The sequence below is a fragment of the Glarea lozoyensis genome, assembly GCF_000409485.1.
Source record: "Glarea lozoyensis ATCC 20868 chromosome Unknown GLAREA7, whole genome shotgun sequence".
Taxonomy (NCBI): domain Eukaryota; kingdom Fungi; phylum Ascomycota; class Leotiomycetes; order Helotiales; family Helotiaceae; genus Glarea; species Glarea lozoyensis.
Window position 1 is genome coordinate 1,943,321 of NW_007361002.1, and position 22,900 is coordinate 1,966,220.

At 45.9% G+C, this 22,900-nt stretch overlaps 8 protein-coding genes across 8 annotated transcripts; 5 read left to right on the plus strand and 3 right to left on the minus strand.

Moving 5' to 3' along the window:
- Window positions 1-2,394: 2,394 nt before the first annotated feature.
- On the plus strand, window positions 2,395-2,868 carry GLAREA_01809 (uncharacterized protein; the record flags this gene model as incomplete). Its single annotated transcript, XM_008089025.1, has 3 exons — window positions 2,395-2,513; window positions 2,572-2,697; window positions 2,757-2,868. The coding sequence occupies 3 exons, from the start codon at window positions 2,395-2,397 to the stop codon at window positions 2,866-2,868; spliced, it is 357 nt and encodes a 118-aa protein (XP_008087216.1).
- Window positions 2,869-4,450: 1,582 nt separating this feature from the next.
- GLAREA_01810 (NAD(P)-binding Rossmann-fold containing protein) lies at window positions 4,451-5,303 on the plus strand (the record flags this gene model as incomplete). Its single annotated transcript, XM_008089026.1, has 2 exons — window positions 4,451-4,860; window positions 4,916-5,303. 2 exons carry the CDS (start codon window positions 4,451-4,453, stop codon window positions 5,301-5,303), a joined length of 798 nt encoding a protein of 265 aa, XP_008087217.1.
- A 758-nt stretch (window positions 5,304-6,061) lies between these two features.
- Window positions 6,062-8,163, plus strand: GLAREA_01811 (MFS general substrate transporter; the record flags this gene model as incomplete). The annotated part of the gene is made up of 7 exons (XM_008089027.1): window positions 6,062-6,280; window positions 6,332-6,671; window positions 6,736-6,887; window positions 6,958-7,326; window positions 7,389-7,590; window positions 7,653-8,082; window positions 8,136-8,163. 7 exons carry the CDS (start codon window positions 6,062-6,064, stop codon window positions 8,161-8,163), a joined length of 1,740 nt encoding a protein of 579 aa, XP_008087218.1.
- Window positions 8,164-9,883: 1,720 nt separating this feature from the next.
- On the minus strand, window positions 9,884-11,139 carry GLAREA_01812 (GroES-like protein; the record flags this gene model as incomplete). The annotated part of the gene is made up of 3 exons (XM_008089028.1): window positions 9,884-10,532; window positions 10,634-10,862; window positions 10,935-11,139. 3 exons carry the CDS (start codon window positions 11,137-11,139, stop codon window positions 9,884-9,886), a joined length of 1,083 nt encoding a protein of 360 aa, XP_008087219.1.
- A 761-nt stretch (window positions 11,140-11,900) lies between these two features.
- Window positions 11,901-15,586, minus strand: GLAREA_01813 (FYVE/PHD zinc finger; the record flags this gene model as incomplete). The annotated part of the gene is made up of 3 exons (XM_008089029.1): window positions 11,901-12,885; window positions 12,966-14,002; window positions 14,054-15,586. The coding sequence occupies 3 exons, from the start codon at window positions 15,584-15,586 to the stop codon at window positions 11,901-11,903; spliced, it is 3,555 nt and encodes a 1,184-aa protein (XP_008087220.1).
- A 1,472-nt stretch (window positions 15,587-17,058) lies between these two features.
- Window positions 17,059-17,535, minus strand: GLAREA_01814 (uncharacterized protein; the record flags this gene model as incomplete). Its single annotated transcript, XM_008089030.1, has 1 exon — window positions 17,059-17,535. One exon carries the CDS (start codon window positions 17,533-17,535, stop codon window positions 17,059-17,061), a length of 477 nt encoding a protein of 158 aa, XP_008087221.1.
- Window positions 17,536-18,999: 1,464 nt separating this feature from the next.
- GLAREA_01815 (WD40 repeat-like protein) lies at window positions 19,000-21,075 on the plus strand (the record flags this gene model as incomplete). Its single annotated transcript, XM_008089031.1, has 2 exons — window positions 19,000-20,054; window positions 20,115-21,075. The coding sequence occupies 2 exons, from the start codon at window positions 19,000-19,002 to the stop codon at window positions 21,073-21,075; spliced, it is 2,016 nt and encodes a 671-aa protein (XP_008087222.1).
- A 684-nt stretch (window positions 21,076-21,759) lies between these two features.
- Window positions 21,760-22,694, plus strand: GLAREA_01816 (40S ribosomal protein S7; the record flags this gene model as incomplete). The annotated part of the gene is made up of 3 exons (XM_008089032.1): window positions 21,760-21,918; window positions 22,189-22,271; window positions 22,328-22,694. 3 exons carry the CDS (start codon window positions 21,760-21,762, stop codon window positions 22,692-22,694), a joined length of 609 nt encoding a protein of 202 aa, XP_008087223.1.
- Between the last annotated feature and the right edge of the window lie 206 nt (window positions 22,695-22,900).

Here is a 22,900-nt window from a genome sequence, read left to right on the forward strand (position 1 = left end):
AGTAAGCTGGGTTCTAGACGCTAGAGTTCAAGCACCGTTGCATGATTATTGGCCAGCTAAAAGAGGGGTCGTCACTTCAAATTCATGTCATACTGCAACCGCCGATTGCAAAAAACCACTATTCAAGGTTTCTTCTTCTTTCTATCAGTTTCCTCTTTGACTCTCACAAACCAAGAGCGCTTGCTCATGACCGAGCACCACTACCCTGCACCTACTATGAAAACTCCGGACCGAAGGGGGACGTCCTTCGGTCTCTGCTACACGGAAAGAAGCTTGCATAAGGCTGAGAACTGGGCTCAAAAGCTGAGGTAAAACGCTGAATTCTTGACATCGCAGCATCCTATTGCTTCTGTCAACTTCCATTCGAATCAAGGGCTAATGATTCTTTGTCCATCTAATCAGAGCATTAAAACGTCTTATTTGCTCAGAATGGTACACGTAGTATGCGACGTTTTCTCACCTTGGTCCAATAATACATCGTGTTTCGACTGCTCCTTTGTCCCTTCACCGAGCAGAATGTAGCTGCTGCTTCCTGTGTTACAGTTCGAGATGGCTTTCCAGAATACCTATGCAGTGGCGATACTCGGCAGCATACATTCCCAGTGGCGAAGTAGTTGCAAGTATTGTATAGGGGGGACTGGTCAGCTCGCTTAGCAGCCTCCCCATAAGTTTGGCACAAGGGCGCAGAATAGTCATTTTGTCGTATCCAATATGTTGAAATGTATTCGGTATACTACAGGACTATCGACATTTGCCAATGTCAGATATGAACAAGTTGTGTTAGTTCTTACTAGATTACCTGCTTAGCGAGTAAAATTGCCAGCACCTAAACACATGCCCATTCGACATTCACCTCTGAACTGACAGGGAATGTGTTAACGGAACGCTATCTGGGCGACCTACACAAGTTCACGGTTGCCGCTTCATGGAGCCTTCTCGATTCGTTGGGACTTGGAGATACATGTCACCAGGGCGTTGCAAGACTTCTAAATGTAACAACGTTTGGAAATCCACTTTCTAACACACCTTCTTGAATGGCTTCTTTTACCCTTTTCAATAGACGGAACGATGTATGTTTACTCAAATTAATAGAGTAATTATGAAATTTGAGCAGAGTACCCTTATTCTGCCGTAAAGAAGTGTCCCGTCAGACTTGCAACGCACTGGCTTACTTTGTATTCGAGTCGCAGAACTCGCTACTCAGGAGCCCAACCCAAACCAAGAAGTTTTCCCCCATAGTATTATGAAATGCATATACGTACTCATATACCAAAATACTCCATCAGCAATATGGTTGCGGCCTTAGCAGTCATCGCCAAGATCAACAGGCGAATTGTTCTCGTGAGATTTAATATCTGTCTTACTCGCGTCAACATTCCACCGCGCGTCTGACTGGAAATACTTATTTTCTGCGCGGTATCATCCTCCGTGTTAGGCTTGTTGTAGCGGAATAATGTGATAGGTTAGAGTCATCGTGTTAGTTATCTACCGTGTACTTTCTCTTACCGGTCACCTGTGCATTGCAAAATGGCGGGACATCACCAAAACATGAACTTTTCAGAAAGCGACTTTCCAAGACTCCTTCCTCAACAGTGATATATAGTTTTTTTTCAAATAGAGACAATATTTCACCTTTACTCAGAAGAACTGGGTAAATATAGCGTTTCGGTATTCTATCTCAGTGAGGTGTCCCGTCAAAAAGGAATATCACACTATTGGACGTAGGGAATTGAGAAATGCCGTTTTCTCATCCACTTTCTCACTACATGCACTTCTGCACAACTGAAAGTCTTAGTCAACAAATGTAAGATGAGCAAGATATCCGCGTGTATAATATCTTCTCGTTTTCACTTCATGGTGTGCCAGGATAACATTCAACTACCCTTCGTTCCACAGCATCAACCTGAGGCTAGGAAAGATGTGAGAACTGTAAATATCACTTTCCTGAGTCAAATACCTCATAGAGCTCATCAGGAATCGTTGCTATTCGCGAAGCACTCCAACAATATATCCACCAAAAGTCAGATTCTCGCAGCTGAGCTCCATGTTCTTGGGTATTTCTTGCAGATTGCTCGCCGGCGTGACCATCATGACAGTTAATTGCTGCAATTCCGGCATGATGTCGAGAATAGATCTGATGTGATACTTCACCGAACTTTCATTCAATTTCTACGGATAGGTCTTTACCGCAGCCGAGTAATATCTGACATGATTCTATTATGCAATTAGAACTCTACATCAACATCTTTAGTACTTAAAGGTCCGTTTACCTGCTCTCAAAATTTCCTCCTCACCCTCTTCAGTATCTTCACAATCTCATCTAAACATTACCCTTAATACCATCTCATCTTTAATCCTCAAATCTCTTCAGATTTCAATCAACCAACAGCCAAAATGCAGTTCACAACCATCATCGCCACTTCCATCCTCGCTGTCATGGCAACTGCTGCTCCCGTAGCCGTTCCAGCCGTCGAGGCCAGAGCTCAACAGCTCATTGATCTCTGGCAAGACTCGTGAGTCTCCACTCCCCAAACCGACCTTACAACTTACAGACGTACTAACACCACCAAGTGGTTTCCTCGGTCTCAAATTCACTGGCTCCTCCGATGTTGGAAAATGTGTCAATCTCCCATCGAACTTCAACGATCGTGTTTCGTCTGGAAAGGCGAAGCCGGGATTCAGATGTACTACTTGGGTGTAAGTGTTTCTTTAGACCCATATGAACCGGGGAATTCTTGCTGATGTGTGAATCTTAGTGATGCCAATTGCGTTGGTACTGGGTTCAGTTTCAATGCTAGTCCTGGTGCTTCGTCATTCCCTAGTTGGATCAATGACAAGAGCTCTTCTTGGAAGTGTGTTGCTGCTTAAAGCTTTTCGTGGCGATTAGATGGGGGAGTGGTCGGGAGGGGATTACGGAGGGGGAGAGAACGCGGGGGAGAGAGGTAGAGGTGGTTTGAGTAGAGCACACAATCTTTTATTCTAGGAGATAGAATCATTGATTGGAGGCGGGACTTTAGGGTTTGAGTAAGTGACAAAGTAGTTTTAGATTACTTTTATAACACTTGCAATATTTAAAGAGTCCTTTTTATTTTCAACTATTTCTTGTCTAGATGACATATTAAATACTTTCTTCTAATTTAATGTGCTTATTGGCATGCCTAATCATCCAAATCCTGACACAAATCACAATTTTAATCTTACGAATGAGTTGATGTATTTTGGTATGAAAGCTCACAAGCGCTGCCGCTGCTGGGTTGATAAGTACGACCCACTGATCTCTACTTGTGTGCTTGATGTTACGCATCTTCAACTCGAGCACACATTAAATATGTAGGGTGAAATATACAGCATTTAGTCACGGCTGGGGAGGTCATCAGCCATTTACAACAACAAAGAAGACTTTCAAATCTCGACTGGAGAGCATAGACTTCAGTGATCTTCCAAAACCATTTCGTGATGCGGCTTTCGCTACGCGTTCTCTGGGCATTCCATATACTAGATTGATGATTCTCTATGCATCACAGAGGATGACCCATGAGAATGGGATCTTGAAGCCACTCTGATAGGAACCGTCTTTTCGAACAGTCACTACCCTATTGCTGTCACATCGACTTAGAACGATACAATTGGCTACTTGTATTAGCTTCTAAAAAGCTTCAGTCGTGAATCCAACTTCAAACACTTATAATTCGGGAGAGTAATGCTCTGACAGTACGTCAGTCCCGCATGAAATGGAAGTGACATTTTATAAGATCTTACCTGAACAAACCGTCTTGGGTACGGTGTACCACAAGAGCGGGTGCCCTCCGGCGCCCCTCCCCTCAGGTACTTTACTACTCCTCACAGCGGAAGAATGTCACACACTCTTTTGTGACGAATAATTATGGAGGTGATCTCAGAAGATTGCTCTCGTTTCATGACAATAACTGCAGCGAGGCCTAAGCGCTTCCCCAACTCCAGAACGCTGGGTTGACTTGGTAGATCGTGATTCCCGCATTGGCTCGTGCATACCGGTCATTAGTGATATATAACCCAGGGGGTTGGGGTGGCTAGTTATTACTTGTCTTGTACTACTCCGATGTATGCAAACGAATGTTCTAATTTACTCGGCATGAGAAGCAATTGGCTCCACATGGCTTAGGAAGACTTGGAGTGAATGCTAGTTGGTCGCCTGATTGGCTGGCATTTGATAGGCTACAGCTACCTAAAAGAACCCCTTGGTTGGCATTTAGATAGGCTACTTAAGAGCCCCGTAGAGCCTTCCAATACCCGCGATGGTGTAAAACCATTCCCGCTTCCAGCGTATTGTTCAGCCATACATTAAGTGAGTTGTTTCAAGTACCTCAACTTAAAATTCCTATTAATATCTATCCCTTCACGTCGTTGAATTATTTGGTTCTAATTTTGTTTTATTTTGAAAACTTCATAAGCTTGCACCAACTTGGCCGCAATGAAGGTACTTCTCCTTGGGGCTACAGGTAATCTAGGATCCCGCATTTTACCTGCACTCCTGGCACACAATCACGAAGTCACAGCCTTTGTCCGCAACAGAGAGAAGCTACAGCTTTTGGTACCTGCATCAATCATAGCAAACATCAACGTTGTTCAGGGCGATGTCACATCGCGCAATGATGTCGCTGACGCACTCTGCAATTTTCGCATTCAAGCTCTTATAAACGCAGCAGGAGCAGCACCTATGATGCCTTGGAACTCCAGCCAGGCTCCGCAGATTGAGGAGGCCATTGTACATGCCTTAAAAGATGTAGGCTTGGAGCAGCGAATCAAAATTCGAAGCTGGTTTGTAGGTGGTATGCTGCTGCTTGATGTGCCTTACGCTTCCCAATATACGTTATATGATTAGTGAGTCTTATCAACTGGGCAATGTTGCACGGTCATCAAACTCATCCCATGCCAGCTTGCCATTGTATCGAGAAGATGTCCATAAATTGTCGTTGCTGGAATCATCGAAGCATCTAACCTGGTCGTGTCTGTGCCCAGGAAATATGACACCACGGTCCAAGGCTGTCTCTGAAGTGAAGGATCATGTCGAGAAGCAGAGGGAGTTGAAAGGGTTGTTAGCGTCGATATCTGTTCCTGCGGGATGGAAGACATCCATTCTCAGAAAGATGCCTCTGTGTGGAGGATACCTAGATGTCTTTAGTAATTTGCTTTCTCTGCGTAATTCGGTACATTTCGAGGATGTAGCAGAATTTATTGCAGGTGAATTGGAAAACCCAAACCAGCTGTACATACGCAAAAAGATTGGCCTCATAGAAGACGGCGCCGCGCGTGTAGAGACTTAGGTTTTAATATTTGAAATCTCGGTTCTCTGATTGTAGTTACTTACGTTTTATTAAAACAATTGTCAAGCTCGACAATTTTTCAACTTTTAGTCTTTTCTGTTTCTACGTAAATATTCAAGTAGTATGTGGCATACCGCAAGTAAGTTTTACCATTGTGCTAACTCTCAATCAGCCATAAACTAACCAAATAGTAGCCCGCGACGGCTATAATCCTTGGATTGCCTTGAGTCATCAGTTTATCACAGTTACATCGTGTCATTACCTCACGGATGCTGAGATAATGGGTTTACGGAGGTTAGCTAGTACTGTTTGAGAGTTGTGACTGCCTCCACATCTTGAATTAAGTAAACGCCTTTTTGAATCCAACTGCGTCTTCCCTACTAATGGCTTACCCCGACTGAAGTTGACTACAACCAAAACACATTTGTGGATCTAAACTCGGATACTGTTAAGGCTAACTTCTCTTATGGAACCCTTTCGGCATTGTATTGCGTGTTTTTCTATAGGCTATGCAAATCCATGCGTTGATTTAGCAAAGTTCCGGGGGGGGTTTGACATGCCGCGAATCACGAATGTGGGTCATTCATTCCCTAATCTTCCAGCTTACTGTGCAGTAATGGGGAGACTGCGATGATTTTGTCATAAGGAATTTTGGAACGAAGACCGTGATATAAAGCGTGCCCTGCTCGCTCGTGTTGAAGCAATATTCAGCAAATGACAAGCACTTGATAAGACAACAACAATTAACCTTTCACGATATGGATATGGATGATCTACAAGACCTTCGAGACTTCGAGAAAGTTCTACCACCAGTAACGACCCAAACAACTGTACCAAACAACTTGATTCCCAGAAGTGATGGAACTACATTAGGAGTTATAGTCCAGAAAGAACAGGATAGCCCAGTTGGCTCTGGTTCGGACGTGAATGACTCTGAAGCTTTGAAAGATCATGTCAGGAGTGTACACGGCTTTACGGTAAGATCAAGTGGTGGAGGTCTAACGCTCTAAACTAACAAGACTTTCAAGTGGGTTCTAGTTGTCTTCGCTATCACAGGATCGACATTTTTATATGCTTTAGATAACACTATCGTCGCAGATGTTGGCATTGATGTCGTCTCAACACTGGGACAAATTGAGAAGCTTCCCTGGCTCGGAACAGCCTTTACATTGTCATCGATGTCGACTATTCTGGTCTGGTCAAAGGTATATACCTTGTGGAATGCGAAGCCATTATATTTTTTCTCATCTGTCATATTTGAGATCGGCTCAGCGCTCTGTGGTGCTGCCCCGACGATGAATGTAATGATTGTGGGGAGAGCAATTGCTGGACTAGGTGCATCCGGTATTTATATCGGCTCTTTGACCCGTGAGTGAACCAGACCAAAGCCTATTGCGTGTTGTATCTAAGGCTTACTGAGTCGCTCTTGCAGTTATATCCGTAAATACGTCTGAGCAGGAACGTTCCAAGTATATGAGCTACACGGGCCTCAGCTGGGGCGCAGGTTTTGTTTTAGGACCCGTAATCGGAGGTGCTTTTGCTGAGAGTAATGCCACATGGCGCTGGGCCTTCTATATCAATCTGGTACGTACGTAGAAGAATCTTATTATTCTCGGGGGCTGTTTACCCGTAATATGTGTATTGACATTTGAAGGTTCTCTTCGGTGTTTTCGGACCTATCATTGTCTTTATGGTACCCACCTGGGATCCCAAGAAGGGAGAAGTCCTTCCTTTCACTGCTAGGGGTAAACAGATGGACTGGATAGGTTCCGTTCTTGAAATTGGGGCCTGCGTCGCAGGAGTCATGGCAATCAGTTTTGGAGGTACAATCTATCAGTGGGGCAGTGGGCAGACGATCGCCTTGTTCGTTACATCGGCTGTGCTGTTCATTTTGTTTGCCTTGCAGCAAACTCTTTGCTTCATGACAAGGCCTGAGGAGAGGATATTTCCAGTTCAGTTTATGCGCAATAAAGATATGATCCTGTTATGGCTTATCACCGCTGCAGTTGCAGGCTCAGTTTTGGTATATTAGCCAGTTCATTATTCCAAAATAGCGAAAGTATCCAACCGACTAATGATATCCAGGTACCCATCTACTATATACCCATCTTTTTCCAACTTGTTCATGGCGATGGACCAGTCGACGCTGCTGTTCGACTCCTCCCTATTGTCATGACATATGTCTTTATGGTCATGATGGGAGGGTTCGTTGTCTCTCTTACAGGTTCATGGTGGCCTTGGTTCTTCATCGGAGGTGTGCTAGCCACTATTGGCGAGGCTCTTCTTTGTAAGTTATTCGATACAATTATTGCTGTAAAATAGAATCTCGTTGACAGGGCATCCTCTTAGACGACGATATCAGTCCTGCCAGCGACACTTCCAGTATATACGGTTACAGCTCTCTCATCGGCATCGGCGCTGGCGCTATCGGCCAGCTCTTCTATTCCGTCGCACAATTTAAAGTCAAGCCGAATGAAATTCCTGCTTCCATTGGTTTCATCTGCATGGGCCAGTATCTCGGTCTTACCGTATCTCTGTGTGTCTCCGGTTCGGTGTTTCTTAACGTCGCCCAGAAAACTGTTGCAGCGCTGCTACCGCCAGAAACGCCTCTCCAGATAGTGCGAGCCATAATTCAAGGTACAGACCAAACGTTGCTTCTAGCACAAACAATCCAGGTACAACAAGAGATTCTGGTAGCGGTAGTAGATGCAATTAAGAATACGTATATTGTTAGCCTACTTGGGGCAGCGCTGACAGTTGTGGCGACGTTATTGCTCAAGTAAGTTACAGTTTGAATGGCAGTCATTTGCGTTATTACTGATCTTATGACAGACCTGTAGGACAAAAGTTCTCAAAGTAAGAATAGCTCGATAGAATTTTAACCAACCAATCTCTTGATTGTACGTTGATATTTTTGTACCGAAAACTACCAATTGTAATAACGGAATGAAAAGAGCTTGTGTACTCTCATAGAGGGTTATGTATACAACGGGGAAGGTCATTTAGAGCTATAAAAATCAGAGTACCATAGATGTAGAATTTTAATTCTTGCGGTAGTTCTTATGTTCAATTCATTTAAAGATTGATACACTATTTCACACATACCTATAGAGCGCCAATTAGGTTCTATTTAGCTCAGCAGTCTTAAAGCGTTACATAGCAAGTCTATCGATCCATGCCTTGTTGCGTTCTTGACTGTCTAGCTGATATGGACCACTTTGCCAGTTTCTGTTTATGTTTGAACCCATTTTACTGATTGTTTAAAATAATCGAATCACCTATAGCTCCCAAGGTTCAGAAGAAACGCCGACAAAATAACAGTGGGCAGAGCAATAATCAGACTTCTAAGTCCAGAGCCGCATTGAGCGTCACTATGACGGGATGACCATAAGTGCTTGCTAGTATGCTTCTGGAAATTGTTGTAACGCTATCTAAGTACGATGTCTCTGTTGGGTCTTCAACAACTCGAATTTCCAAACGCAAGTTGCCACTTTGCCCTCTATCATTCTTCTATTTAGTCTTCTAGGAAATATCGATGACCTACCCGCAAATTTTAGAGTGAGATAAGTCGACTTTGAATAGAGCTCAAAGTCTCATCTACTTAAAACAGACGAAATAGTGATAATGTTCCAAGTTGATCCGATAAATATACGATATTTCGTCAACTTAGTTGAAGAAATATTATGTTTCGACTGTCACTTATTTTGTCCTACGCGAGAACGGTAAGCCTACATAATAAGATGGAAAAGTTGTCCGTCCGGTATCACTGTAGAAACTTTTGTCTCTACTAAAATTGTAGAAATCCCTCAACTGTTGATGCAGAGTGTTAGGTATTTAGAATGACTTAATTGGGGGTTAACAGTTTACACGGAATTGGAGGCATTATTTGCAGTGAATTTTCCGCCATAGGAAGCTTGCTTGTCTCGATAGTAGTGGGCTGAGAAAGAACGGTATCCTCTCAAGCATTGAAAGTATCGGCTGTAGTTAAATCAACAGCTTGAGTAACTGCAGTGCAAGATTCATTCGAGTCGACAAAGCGGATTCAACGGAGGCATAACCTCGAGTCGCAGTGTCTTCAGCTTCAATACTTGAATTTCCGTCCGCTGAAGTTCTCGTCAAGGAGCTTCTTCAAGCAGCAAAGCAGTCTCAACGCCACAGATGTGGAAAGGCACGGTATACAGAACGACATGGTCGTCGAAAAAGGTCGATCAAATATCCGGCGACCTTGCGACCTTATCAACAGGCCGCACGGAAGAGAGCAAATCTCCAAACTCGGAAAATGAGAAGTCCTGTACTTCTGAGCCCGCTGAAGATCTCGCTTAGCTCAGGTCAAAGTGTATGCCGTCTGGTGATGAGGAAATCCACTTCTCCGACTTCGACATTGAGCCATGAGTGCTTGGTCATTTCACTCTAAATCAAGCGGGATAGTTGATTGTTGTGCTGTACAAATTTGAATCTACGAGGAAAATTGCTATGCCACTATCACAAGTGCGATGGGGACGATCATTGGTACGAGACAACTTGTTGACTTGGCTTACACCTTAACTCTATTATAAACGACACCAGACACTAACTAATGTTTAAGAGCTGAAGCACTTGTCATACCCAGTGAGGGTAAATCTGTACCGCACATCGTTCTTGTGCAATCTCGTCAACGCAGTCGCCAATCCATCTTTAGAAATCTCAATCTCCTCAACCCAACTCTCAATTCCTTTATCAGCAGCCAACTTCAACATGCTCAAGACCTCCTTTCGTGACCCCAAGTGACTGGCACCAATCAAACATCCATTGGCCATGAATGTTTGGGTCTTGACCTCCTGTCCATCTCCCTCTGGCAGACCGACGGAAATCCACTTTCCGTGAACATCCAAGAGACTGAGGTATTTGGCCAAATCAAAACCATCTGAGCTACTGGCGGTGTTCACAATGAGATCGAATGTCATCTCGTGAGGGAGGTTCCAATCTTTATCTTGGGTTGCGATAAATCCATCCGCACCCATGGCTTTGGCATCCGCCTCCTTGGAGTGAGATCGGGAGATCACGTAGGTTTCGGCACCAAGGGCTTTGGCAAAGAGAAGACCGAAGTGACCGATTCCTCCGAGTCCTACGATTCCAACTTTCTTTCCTGGACCAGCCCCGTTACGGACGAGTGGCGAGTAGGCAGTGAGACCGGCGCAGAGCATAGGAGCGGCTTTGTTGGTGGCGAGACCATCTGGAATTGGGAAAACCCTAGATGAGAAAGATTAGTTATAAGACTGTCCAAAAAACTCCAAGCGTCGTGGAATAAAAATCTTGTATTTGGGGTCGGCATGCCGGAATGGATGACTTACCAGTGCTCATGTGTTCTAACGTATTCTGAGTAACCACCCTGGCTAACAATTCCCGTTTCAGGCCAGACGGCACCGTAAGTGTCCAACTGGTGTTTGCAGTATGTCTCGTTGTCCGCCTTGCACTGTCTGCACTCCAAGCAACTGTAACTCTGCGCGCCAACACCAACTCTCTCGCCTTCCTTGATTAGGGTGACCTTGGATCCAATTCTGACTGCTTTGCCAACGATTTCTAATCAGACGCGTTAGATCGTTATGATTACCAGAGACGGATGTCAAGTGAATTGAGGAGGAGGAAACATACCGTGACCAACACACAGCGGGAACTTTTGTTCTCCCCATCCTCCGCTGACAGTATGTAAATCAGAAGCGCAAACTCCACAAGCCAGGATCTTAATATCAACATCGTAATCCCCAAATGGCTTTGGAGTCAACTCGTTGAGGTGGAACTCCGTCCATTTGGAAGGGTCCTCGATCTGGAATCCTTTCCAGGAATCTGGGTAAACCATATTGAGAAGTTGTTCTTTTAAGAGTGATAAGTGGATTTGAAGCGCAATGCCAGTGTCGTCCAACAGCAAGAGAACGCAAAGTGAAGGAAGGAAGAAGGGCAGACGACAATGAGCAACATAAATAAATTTCCAATGCCATCGCAGCCCGTGTCAAAGCAGGGTCTCACCCCACTCAACCCCTCCAACCCCTCCAGCCTCATGGAGGGGTAGCATGGCCCGCCTAACCATGGCCCATCAGAGTGGGGTGTTTTCTCTTGTTGTCGTTTTTATCCGCCCCCAGATAAAATGATTTAGGAGTTGCACTTCAGCAGCAAGGCAATTATCCCGATATCGCTCCATAAATTTTCCACGAATCAGCAGATCATGGAAGGCTTGACTAACACCACTCCTGTAATTTGGCGAATTGGCTGGATTCGGGAATTCGGATGGCTTGGATCGAGAACATAGCTAAGGACTGAGAATGACTTGAAAAATGGTGCTGTGGAGTCTTTAAATGAGACTATTACATTTTGCTAACATTATTCCCACTTGCTGGGAACGAGAGCCCAGGTCGGCCTTTGAAACCAGCTTGGATTGTAATCTTTTGAGTATTATTACAGTGTCCACAAATTGATATCCTCCCAAGAACTTCGCCGTTTTCACTACAGCCCCTCGACTCCTTGCTCAAACGCCGTAAAAGTAAGAGCGAAAAATCCCTAGGTATAGATAATGTCCCAAACAATAAAGTACAATACCAGTTACAATCGATAACGCCAAACCGTTCAGCGCCTCCTACTACGCTTCGGCTTAGCCTTTTTGGCTTTCGTCGCAGTGGGGGGCACGGGAATCTCCCCAACTGGTTCACTAACGCTCAGTAGGCCGTTCAGCGTTGCCTCGTCCATGTCGCTAAGATCCTCGCTCAATCTTGCAACAGCGTCCCTGCCAGTCCACTTCTCCTGTACTATGCTGGTGCCCTCTGGATGAAATTCTTCTAGGAACCATGGTGTCCCTCCGGCGACCAGAAAATTGCTATTATGTCCATTCGTAGAGTCCCCGTTTGACAGTGGAGGGGTTGGGGGATTGTGAATCTGGACGGAACCAGTATCACCATTGACCCCGTGATGTTTACCAATCTTAATACCGTTGGAGTGGTCTAGCTTGCCTTGGAAGATGTTGCCGTTGACTTCCGTCAATGTGGTATCTGGCCCATTCATATTCGCCAACCCATTCATGCCGGAGGATTCCACAAGTTGGTGGTTTTCTTTCGCAGATGAAACCGACTCTTTCATCTCCACGTCCGCAAGTGCATCATCAATAATCACTTCTTCGGCGTTCGCCATGTGCGTGTCTATCTCGTTTTTGGAATCTATATCCACCTGAGAACCAGTGTCTCCGATTGAGACTGATATTGTATCTCCATTTGAGTTTATACTGCTTTCGAGCAACTGATCCAAATCCCGCACAAGAATTTCTGCGGACTTCCCACTGATATCGGCCTCCGCGCGAACAGCCGCTTGAAGCTGTGGTTGAATTGTTTTGATAATTCTCTTAGCCAGCCGCCGTCTCTCTCGAATATCCGTGACGATGGGCTTCTTGAGCTCGCTTGAAACGGGCTGCTCTGGTTGTGGCACAGGTTGCGACACAATCCCATTATGGAAGACATTACCGAAGTCCTGGGCAAAAGCTGTGGCAGTTGTGTAAAATCTGTTTTGAACGCGTTGTTCAAGTAATTTGAGACCATCGTGGAAAACAATCTTGGTGTCGAGCCTGCAAAGAGTCAGTATGTGCACATCCAACAAGCCATGCTCACCATGAATAAAGTAATGGTGTATAAGGGAAAAACTTACGTGAGAGCTCTTGCGACCATTGGCGGAAACAATTGCGCCACAGGAAAATATATGGTATCGACAGCGTCTTCCTCGAGCTCGACGGCGGTTAGCTTTTCCAGCTCTCTTTTTTTGACATCTTCAACCAAAGTCGTTAAACGTTCTAAGTCTTTGACCAGCGTGCCAGCAAATTCGATACGTCTGTTCAATTTCGGTCTTCCAGCGTGGCCCATGCCGGCAAAATTTCTGCGAGTGATTTCCATAGATGAAAAGGTTTCCATCTGCAACTGTAACCTCTTCAGGAGAGCTGCCCCACGCCGTGCCTCCCTCTTGAGTGTCCAGTATCTACATGCATCTGCAGCGTACTCTTTGCGCTTGCGAATATTAAACCGCTGCAGTGAGCTTTCAACAGAATTGTATACGACTTGAGGAATGACTGGAGCACCGGACGGGAGTTTCCAGACTGCTTTAGCGGGTTGGGCGCCCCTCTTTTTGCTGTCTCCCAAGGCAAGTGCCATCTTCGCCCCAGTGAGTTGAGATTCGTCGGGTTGATGCTCGGTCACTGCATGTCGGTGCGTGGCTGCCATTGCCAATGCCGAATCTTGACTGTCCGCCCAGAGGCGACCACGCATAGCCTTTTTGTAATAGGCTCGTGCTTCCCGAGTTGCCCCTGCGACATCATTTTCCTTTGCGTAATCAGACGGACAATGCTTATCACAAAACGCCTTCAGTACAGCATTTCCATCAAGTACCGCCAGTGTGCCGTGACTGTTTTTCATCTTGAGAAAGAGACGGGCCCGTCTTGCGCAGGTAACGTGAAATGCTTGGTAGCAAGCCTTGTTTCCGCATTGAATGCAAGCCCCCATGCGTTGGTTGCACAAATAACATGTTAATCGCCATCTCGTCTTGGGCACTTTCTCAACATCCATTACCGGTTCCATGAAGGTATGATTACCAAGAGATACTTCTGGTATCCACATAGCGCATAGTAGGTGAGCCCATTTGGATGCATTGGTTTTTTTGAAGCCCCCGTCAGTGTTGGGACAAAATATGCAAGTCTGATAAATATGTCAGCCTAAGAATCAAGATTTACGACGTGCATAACTTACAGGTATTCCGCGACCGATTAGCAGGCATTTACGACACATCCATTGGCCCTCAGGGATGAAAGGAACTCCGTAGCATTCCTGATGAACCGCCAAATCGCAGCCGTCGCAAAAAACAATAGCGTTGGTATTCTCACAGTCTCCATCGTCGCAAATGGCGCACTTGCTATCCGGTTCTTCTCCAGCCTGCGGTTCTCCATTTACCGCCGCAGCAGAACTGGATCGAGGGCGATGCGTCTGGGGTGGTTTTGGATTGGGTTTAGGTATCCTCTTTTCCAAGGCGTGCCATTCTTTTTCAATCTTAGTCATGGTGATCTCGAATATCTCTCGGGTAATGGCCTCGTGATTGATCGCCTTTCTTCCCTTGTTGTATTCTTGCAACCATTTATCGTCCTGCTCATCCATGTCGTACTCAACACGGCCAACCCCACCACTTCCTAGTGCAACCATTCCTTCATTATCACCTTTCTGCCCGGGGGCCGAGTCGAGATCCTCCTCGAGGTTTGAGTCCGATACCTTTATAAGTTTATGTTCAGGGCGCACAAAGATGTCGGTTTCCTGATATCCTACATTGGCCATGGATTTATCCACATATCGTACCAGACCAAGAGCCTTATCCTCAAAGCTTGCCAGAGTATCTGTTCTCCGATACGAGGGCTGGGGTAATGTCAGTTTCTCCTTCGCATTGATGTTCTGCACTGGTGGAGGGGGCTTTAAAGCTCTAGGAGTTGGCGTTTTATTTCCACCTACAGCCAAAGTGGCACCCATAGCAGCGGCCCTGGCAGAATAAAACGCGACAGGATCCTTTGGTGGTCTGCCTGGCCTTCGTTTCCCTCCACCAGGAGTTCCGGGTATCGCAATAGTCATCGATGACTCGCCGTTTAGGGAAGCAGCAGGTGTAGGAATTCCTTCACTTTTAGTCCTATGGCTATCCGCCCCAGTTGGAGTCATAACCCCATTCGTGCCAACTACGGAACCTTCTGCAGAAAGAGGCGCATTCGCAGGTGTGACAGGTCGTGTTTCTGGCAGTGAAATACCCTCCACATCGTGCGAGGTAAAAGCACGAAGGACTCCTTCGATATCAAGGTTCGGATGGAATTCTTCCCAAGCGCGCTCCTCTCTGGGCTTATATCCGTCACTTTGTACCACCGCAGCCACTTGGGCCGCAGAACTGAACCGCATAGGTGGTTGTTGAGATCGAGGTAAAACGGTGCGCGTTCTGGCACTTCGGTCTCTGCGTGGATAAATTTGTGGAATCAAGCCTCTAGCTGCGTTTTCTTGTCCGATGCGCCCACGAGGTCCGACGTAGTTGTATCCACCTGGTCCGGTTCCTCCAACAGGTATTTCAGTTCCGTCTTCGTCGACGTATCTTCCACCACCACCGGGGCCTCCTGGAATATATCTTCGTTTCCTTGGAGGTTCTGAAAAAACCTTAGGTGTGGACTTCTCTGACCGAGCGGGTCCTGTTGACTTTGGTCGAGTTTGACGTACCCTGCTAGATGCAGGCCGTCGCGGGGTCGTTGGCGCAGGTGTCATCGCTTTCGTAACTTTAGTTTGGTGAATTCAAGTAAGATGGATCAGCACTGCTCCCTTCAGAGCAAGATTCGGCGCGTCAGCCCCTCAGACAAGCCTTTGAGGAAGGTGGCAAGAATATCGACAGCTTGATCGCATCGGAGACTGTCAGAGTCGAAAATGTGAGTCGCGTAAAGGTTTCGGCCGGTGCCTGGTTCGAGAAGTCTGTTTGTTACGTGGGAGAACATATGATGTTGATGATAGCTGGTACTAATTCTTGACTGTCGCGTTGTGAGGTTGACGTCTAATTAGTGGTGCCTCAGGCGCGCATTCAAATCGGTGGCTCGTGCTCTGAACTATTCTATTATAGGAATTTTAAGCGAAAAGCTTATTCTCCCCAGTTCCTGGGACTCGTTTTGTTCACTTAATTGAATCCTTCAAGGAAATGGGGCGTTCAATCACGTATCTAGGTATGTAACTTCTATGGTTTCTTACATCCCTGTTGGTTGAATGTCGCTCCTTAATTCTAGGGACTTTCAGAAGTCCCAAGTACTTTGGTTCACAGATGAATATATCACAAGAATTTTACTTTATTTACTTCATCTGGTGATTTCATTAATTGGAGGCCCCAAGAGTGGGCTATCGGAATATTACTACTAAGGCAGCGTACCTTACATAAAATAAGGGTCGGCCCACTGTTGATTATATGGTCTCGATCTCTCCTCTGATTTTCATTCGTCTGTTTGTGCGAATAATTTCAGACATCCTTTAACATTAATTTGAATAATATCAGGCACTTTGTTACCCTAAAACAGATGTCAAAGTTCTTCATTCTGGCCGAACACATGCAGCAGTAATTGCGACAGCGACATGAAATTTGGGTGCGATAGAGTTCGTGAGAAAGCCTCAGAACAATGCACTCAATTACTTTATAGCACATGGACACCAATCTGATAATGAAAAGTTGACTTTCTCACAGATAGCGATAGGTGAAATAACTTGTTAGGGCTCTCTTCTGCGAAGCAATTGTGACCCGGAAACCTGCAGGAACGGAAAAACACCTGTGCTTATGTTGCATATGCACTTCCCACCTGGGCAGCATGTGTTTTTGGGATGATACTGTTTGGCCCATAATTGAACTGCACTGTGTCAGCATAATAGCACGCTATAACTGGCGCTTACTTATTGGATATTCCAAAGACTTTAATGTTTGGGAATCGGATCTTAAGAGACTATGAAACCTTTTGCAGCAGCAGTATATTTGCGATAGCCCTCGCCTTCAACCAAATGGCACATAAGGTAGCGTAGGTGTAGGTACTGCCACGGAAGAGCAGGTCCGGATATTACACTGGAAATTTTGAAGTTGGCACCTGCACTCTTAATTTCAGTTGACGACTTAAAGCCATGAAATTTGTCTTGCATTTCAATCCCACTGCTGAAGACAAAAGGTCTCAATGTGACATTTTCCCAACCAAAAATGCAGAAATAGCAGTTGTCTAATTCAACTTGCGTGTGAAGACTCTTCGCCCAATCCCTACATTAGACAGAAAACAAATCCTCATTAACGCTCCGGCATAGACAAATCCCACGTTCCCCCACGCCATAGCATTCCATTCCCAGATCTTCCAATATCCTGCAATGCCTAAGCCCTTCACGCTATACAAATGTCCCAGATCAGCTATGAGTAAACCGAGAAGCACTGTCTTCCACACTCTCAAATCAGAGGTGGAACGTAAGACCAAGGCTTCGTTGATAGCGAAAAGAAGGTAGAGGTTTGCGAGTTGAGTAAGTACGATAGTGGTACTTAGTGGTAGGTTGGGGGAGGATGGCCAGAGAGGTGTAGTGAGAGTGAGATAATTAGCTGGTTGGAAATAGGCCATGTATGCACCTGCGAGTGCCGAAATGGGTTCGATTACGAGGAAAAAGAGGCGGTAAGCCATTGGAAGACGTAGAGGTTGGGCTCTTGATGCCATGGTGTCTTGGACCAATGGTGATAGGGCTTTGATGAATGATCAACTTTGTCTAAAGTTCGCTGCTATTATTGACAACCCATGTGCCTGGTGCACTCAACTCTTCAGTGGTGTTTTTTTCTTTAGCTTTGCGCCGTAGTGAGTGGTAATGAGCAGATAAGCGGTGCAGTTTGCAGCAGTAGTATTATAATGCCACAGACAAAGACGACTCAAGTCACTACGGGCCAATGATGCGTTGTGGTGTTCTTCAATTATATTCAAACAATCGTAAACTTGATTACAAAACGGACTGGTATTGCCTCAAAAGTTGGATGTTTGAAACTGGGAAAAGCCGCCTTGATGCTGGCGGGACAAGCTCTGGCTACCTAGGTGTAGTCTTGTTATTTCCGAAGGTCATAGGAGTATGGTGAATACAAAATGGGACACAAGAAGATATCCGAAGTAAAAGTTTGCGAAGGTAAGAATCGTGGACCCTCACGGGATTTGGATAACAAGCGATGATCCCCGTCATCTTAAGTCCGAATGCGCAACTCCTCCAGAATCACTTTACGCCACAATCACTGCCGTTGCCCCAAGTGATGGGCGTGAATCGTGCAGGGTGCTTCATAGCTGAAAATGTACAGTTGCACGACTCGACATTCCGTACAGATTAGAATGAATCATGAATAATACGGAGTCTCCGGCCTGCAGTGAGCCTGCCAGGGGCTAAAATGGAGAAAGTGACACGCTTCTGGCAGATGGTGGGGGTAGACTAATAAAGTGAGTAGTAGCTTTATCAGCCTTGTAATGAGGGTCCAGTCGAAGAATAGGAGAATTAAATTCGCGAAACACGCAGGCATTAAGGTTGACAATGCCATTGTAATTGATATTGAAATGTGGCATTCGATATGGTCAGAACAATGTAAAATCAGATATTCCAGATAAGAACACATATTTAACATCGAAATCCCTTACTAAGAATTCTAAATAGACGTTAGGTTTGACGTACGTATTATTCCAGAAGGAATAGTTGACGGTTGCCGCTTCTCTAGATATGCTTGCCGTCAAAGCCCCGACAAGGGTTTGCCGAGAGGCTGTGGAAACAAACATTTCTCCCTGGTCCTCCGTGACTGATTCCTCTATCTTTATTAAAGCCTTCCTGGCACCAACAACATTCCCTCCCCGCATTTTCTTTTATCTATTGCTCGCTATATCAATGTCGTTCCCTACATGAGAAGCCTTCACTTCGAATAACTGTCCTTACTCTGGCAAAACGCATAAGGTTCCATCGATCACCTCACTTTGGAAACCTCTCCTCACCGACAGTCCTTTGAACCCACTCACCCAGCCGTCGCGTTACCGTTCACCAACACGCTCCGTGCCACTTGGTATTCCCGCCGTCATAGCCGCTCCAGACACAGGGCATAGAGGTACATCTCCTCGAAGTTTCCGGGCGATTCGGGAATTGTCCCCAGAGGACACGACAAAATGACCAGAGTCTTCCCCATAAAGGAATGGGCCCCTTTCACGGAAAGCTCGCGCATGTCAGCCAGCGAGTTCAGCATTATACACAGCACGACAGGTTCTATTGCTGAGAGTATCCACGAATCTGGCAGTTCTGCGCCACCACGATCGCTTCCCCAGCGTCGACCCAGTGTTGCAGTTGATGGGTCGCAGAACGAACTCTCAGGGGGATTAGAAAGATTCTCACTTCGAGTTTCTGGTCCTCAAAACGGCGATAGGCAGGCTGAGAAGCGGCAGAATAGCGGTTTCCGTAACCTGTTTAGACGGGCCTCTGTATCTCTTCAGAGGAGGAGACACTCACATGCGTCTCCAGTGGCGGAGCAGAGGCCACAAACAGCATCGACATGGCGCAGATTAAGAGAAGCAACGAGCACGAGCTTCAACAGAAACTCGAAAAGCTTTCCTTCAGCACCATGCTTTGACGAAGAACTTTATACGAATTCGTTCGAGAACCTTACTCCACAACCTGGCGTGGGCGGGAAACCACCAGTCATACCTCACGGCTGCGGTGGGCAAGCAGCACGAGAAACGGCAGCCGCGCAGAACGAGTTTATATTTGCAACGAGAAACCGGCAACTGGGACAATTGGAAGACCGAGAGAGTGGTATCGGTATTGCGCTTACTCTCGCGGACTCATCTACATCCGAACAAGACCCTTCTATCAGCTCGGTGGATTTTATTACAGCGCTACCTGTCGAACTAGCCCTTCAAATCCTCGCGCGTCTCGATCATACGGTCCTTGTAAGGGCTTCCATGGTATCCAGAAACTGGCATGCACTTCTTAACTCGTCACATATTTGGCGGGAAGCCTTTGTTCGGGAAAAGTCTCAGACATACGCTATGAGTAGCCCTGTTCAGTTGGGAGCTGGCTTAGGTTTACCAGCCTTTAGTTCCGATCACGACTGGAAAGACCTATACCGAATCAAGCAGGAACTGGAGCGGAATTGGCTAGAAGGTGCTGCCGAACCTATTTACCTCAACGGTCACACAGACAGTATCTACTGCGTGCAATTTGACGAGTAAGTGGCACAAATGAAATTCGATTTTAAACAAAATACTAAGACTTGCACTTCCACTAGACACAAAATAATCACTGGGTCTCGAGATAGAACTATTCGAGTTTGGGATTTGAAGACTTATACATGCACACTAGTTATTGGTCCGCCCGAAGTTGTGGAAGTCATCGATTATAAATTTGGCGAAGATGGTACACCTCTCCATTATGCGACGCTGCCGGATTTGAGTCGCCAACAGCAACCTTCGCCAAAAGTTGCGTCGTACGACATCCACCACAATCAGTCAATTTTGTGCTTACAGTATGATGAGGATATTCTGGTGACTGGATCGTCTGATGGTACTTGCATTGTCTACGATATTAAGAACAACTACGCGCCTACGATGAGATTGGTTCATCACACAGCAGCGGTCTTGGATCTTGCATTCGATGAGCGTTACATCGTAACATGCTCCAAGGACGTTAGTATCTGTGTGTGGGATCGGGAGACGGGTGTCATGTTAAAGCAACTTCGTGGCCACGCCGGTCCCGTCAACGCTGTACAAATGCGCGGAAACACAATCGTGAGCTGTAGTGGTGACTTCCGAGTCAAATTGTGGAACATCGACACTGGAAAGAATATCCGAGAGTTTTCTGGCCACACAAAAGGCTTGGCGTGCAGCCAATTTTCCGATGATGGGAAGTACATCGCTTCTGCCGGAAACGATAAGATCATTCGAATATGGGATGCAAATTCCGGAGAGTGCCTGCATAGTATTGCAGCCCACGAGAACCTTGTTCGCTCACTCCACATAGATTCCGTCAGTGGCAGACTAATCTCTGGGAGCTACGATCAGGACATCAAAGTGTTCGACATGGAGAGCGGTCGTCTTTTACTCGATTTTCCGAAATGGCACTCAAGTTGGGTGCTTGGTGCGAAATCAGATTACCGTCGCATCATAAGTACTGGCCAGGACCCTAAAATCCTAATCATGGATTTCGGCTTGGCCATCAAAGGTATTGAGAAGCTCGAAAGCAGGCGTTGAGATGAAGATCATGAATTTATTGCATGTTGAAATGATGTATAGTGAGCGGAGTTAAGACCATTTGGCGTTTGTGTTGGCAGTTATCACTGCGCAACTTTCTTTGATTGCATTGCATTGCTATGGCGTTCAAGAGGGCATTGAAAGTGTGGGCATAATCTGACCGGGCAGCTTTTTTTCTCGCGAATTCTTTGGGTTCAGCGACTACCAATATTAATGATACATATACAAAGCTTGAACTAAGTCTTGCACAAGTTAATGAGATGAAACACCTTTCTGTTTGTCTATTAATTGGTGATTCGCCAGGTCCACGTCATGCTAAATGTAAAATAGGTCTAAAGTGATACTGATAAACGCAACATATCATAAATCTAAGCTTAGATTCCTGTGCCGCTAGTTCACTGAAGTTTATTTCTAGTTGAGATCAGAAATACCACTGAGCAATCAAAAAATTATCAAAGATTGTAACACTCCAAGTACAGTACAAAGTACCTATCTACCTAGGTAGTCTACTAATCTGCTACGAGGTAGTCAAGTCACGTGAATTAGAACCTGACCAAGTCCTCTGCGATTGGTGCAATTGCTTATGCTTGAATCCACCTTCTAAGCGAGTTCACACCACCAATTCCAAAAACTTCTTGAATATTTCTGGATTCCATCTTGAACCTTACGACAACAACCGCAACCATGGCCAGCGCACTCAACAAGATCGCCGCAAACAGCGCCTCGCGCCAAAAGCCATCAGAGCTTGAGACCAGCATTGCTGGCGCTCTTTACGACCTTGAGACCAACACCACCGACCTCAAGGCCGCACTTCGACCACTTCAATTCGTCTCCGCCAAAGAGGTAAGCATTTAACCCAAAATACTAGCAGAATTGGCCTCGCAGACATGTTACGAAATCAAAGCGACCTTCGGCGTCGGTGTTCCCATACTGTGTTGCGAAACTGCGTTTATATCATATCAAGCTTGAGATATAGAATGAGGATATCAACATTCAATCGGTTTTGGAACATATACTTGGTACCGGCGCGCGATTGGTTGTGGATATCGGACGGGCTGCGGACCACTGTCATTGAGACATGGAGATCGCATGCTGACTTTGATCGATTTATAGATTGAAGTTGGCCACGGCAAGAAGGCTATTGTCATCTTTGTCCCCGTCCCATCCCTTCAAGGTTTCCACAAGGTGCAGCAACGGTACGTTTGATCCGCACAGGTCCCAGTTCTCTCTAACGATGCTAATGTAACTGCAGTCTCACCCGTGAGCTCGAGAAGAAGTTTTCTGACCGTCACGTCCTTATCCTCGCATCTCGCCGTATTCTTCCCCGCCCAAAGCGATCCAACCGCTCCCGAACATCCCTCACTCAAAAGAGACCTCGTTCCCGAACACTCACTGCCGTCCACGACGCTATTCTCAGCGATCTCGTGTACCCAGTCGAGATTGTTGGCAAGCGTCTCCGCACCAAGGAGGATGGAAGCAAGACCTTGAAGGTCGTTCTCGACGAGAAGGAGAAGGGAGGTGTTGACCACAGACTCGATACTTACTCTGAGGTTTACCGAAAGTTGACTGGCCGTGGTGTCGCATTTGAGTTCCCACAGGGTGGTGCTTCTGATTACTAGATGGTCTGGTTGTAGAAAAAGTCTTGCTTTCGGGGGGCATTGGGATGGATCATGTGGCTGCGATATCTTGTCTTTATGAGGCGTAGTTAGGTTTTCAGAAGGTTATGCGTACATAGCGCATGCCATGAGCATCACGAAATTTTCAAAATCACCCTGGCAAGCACACAAAGTTATTTTGCATATTGTGACTCTGTCTTCTGCTTCCA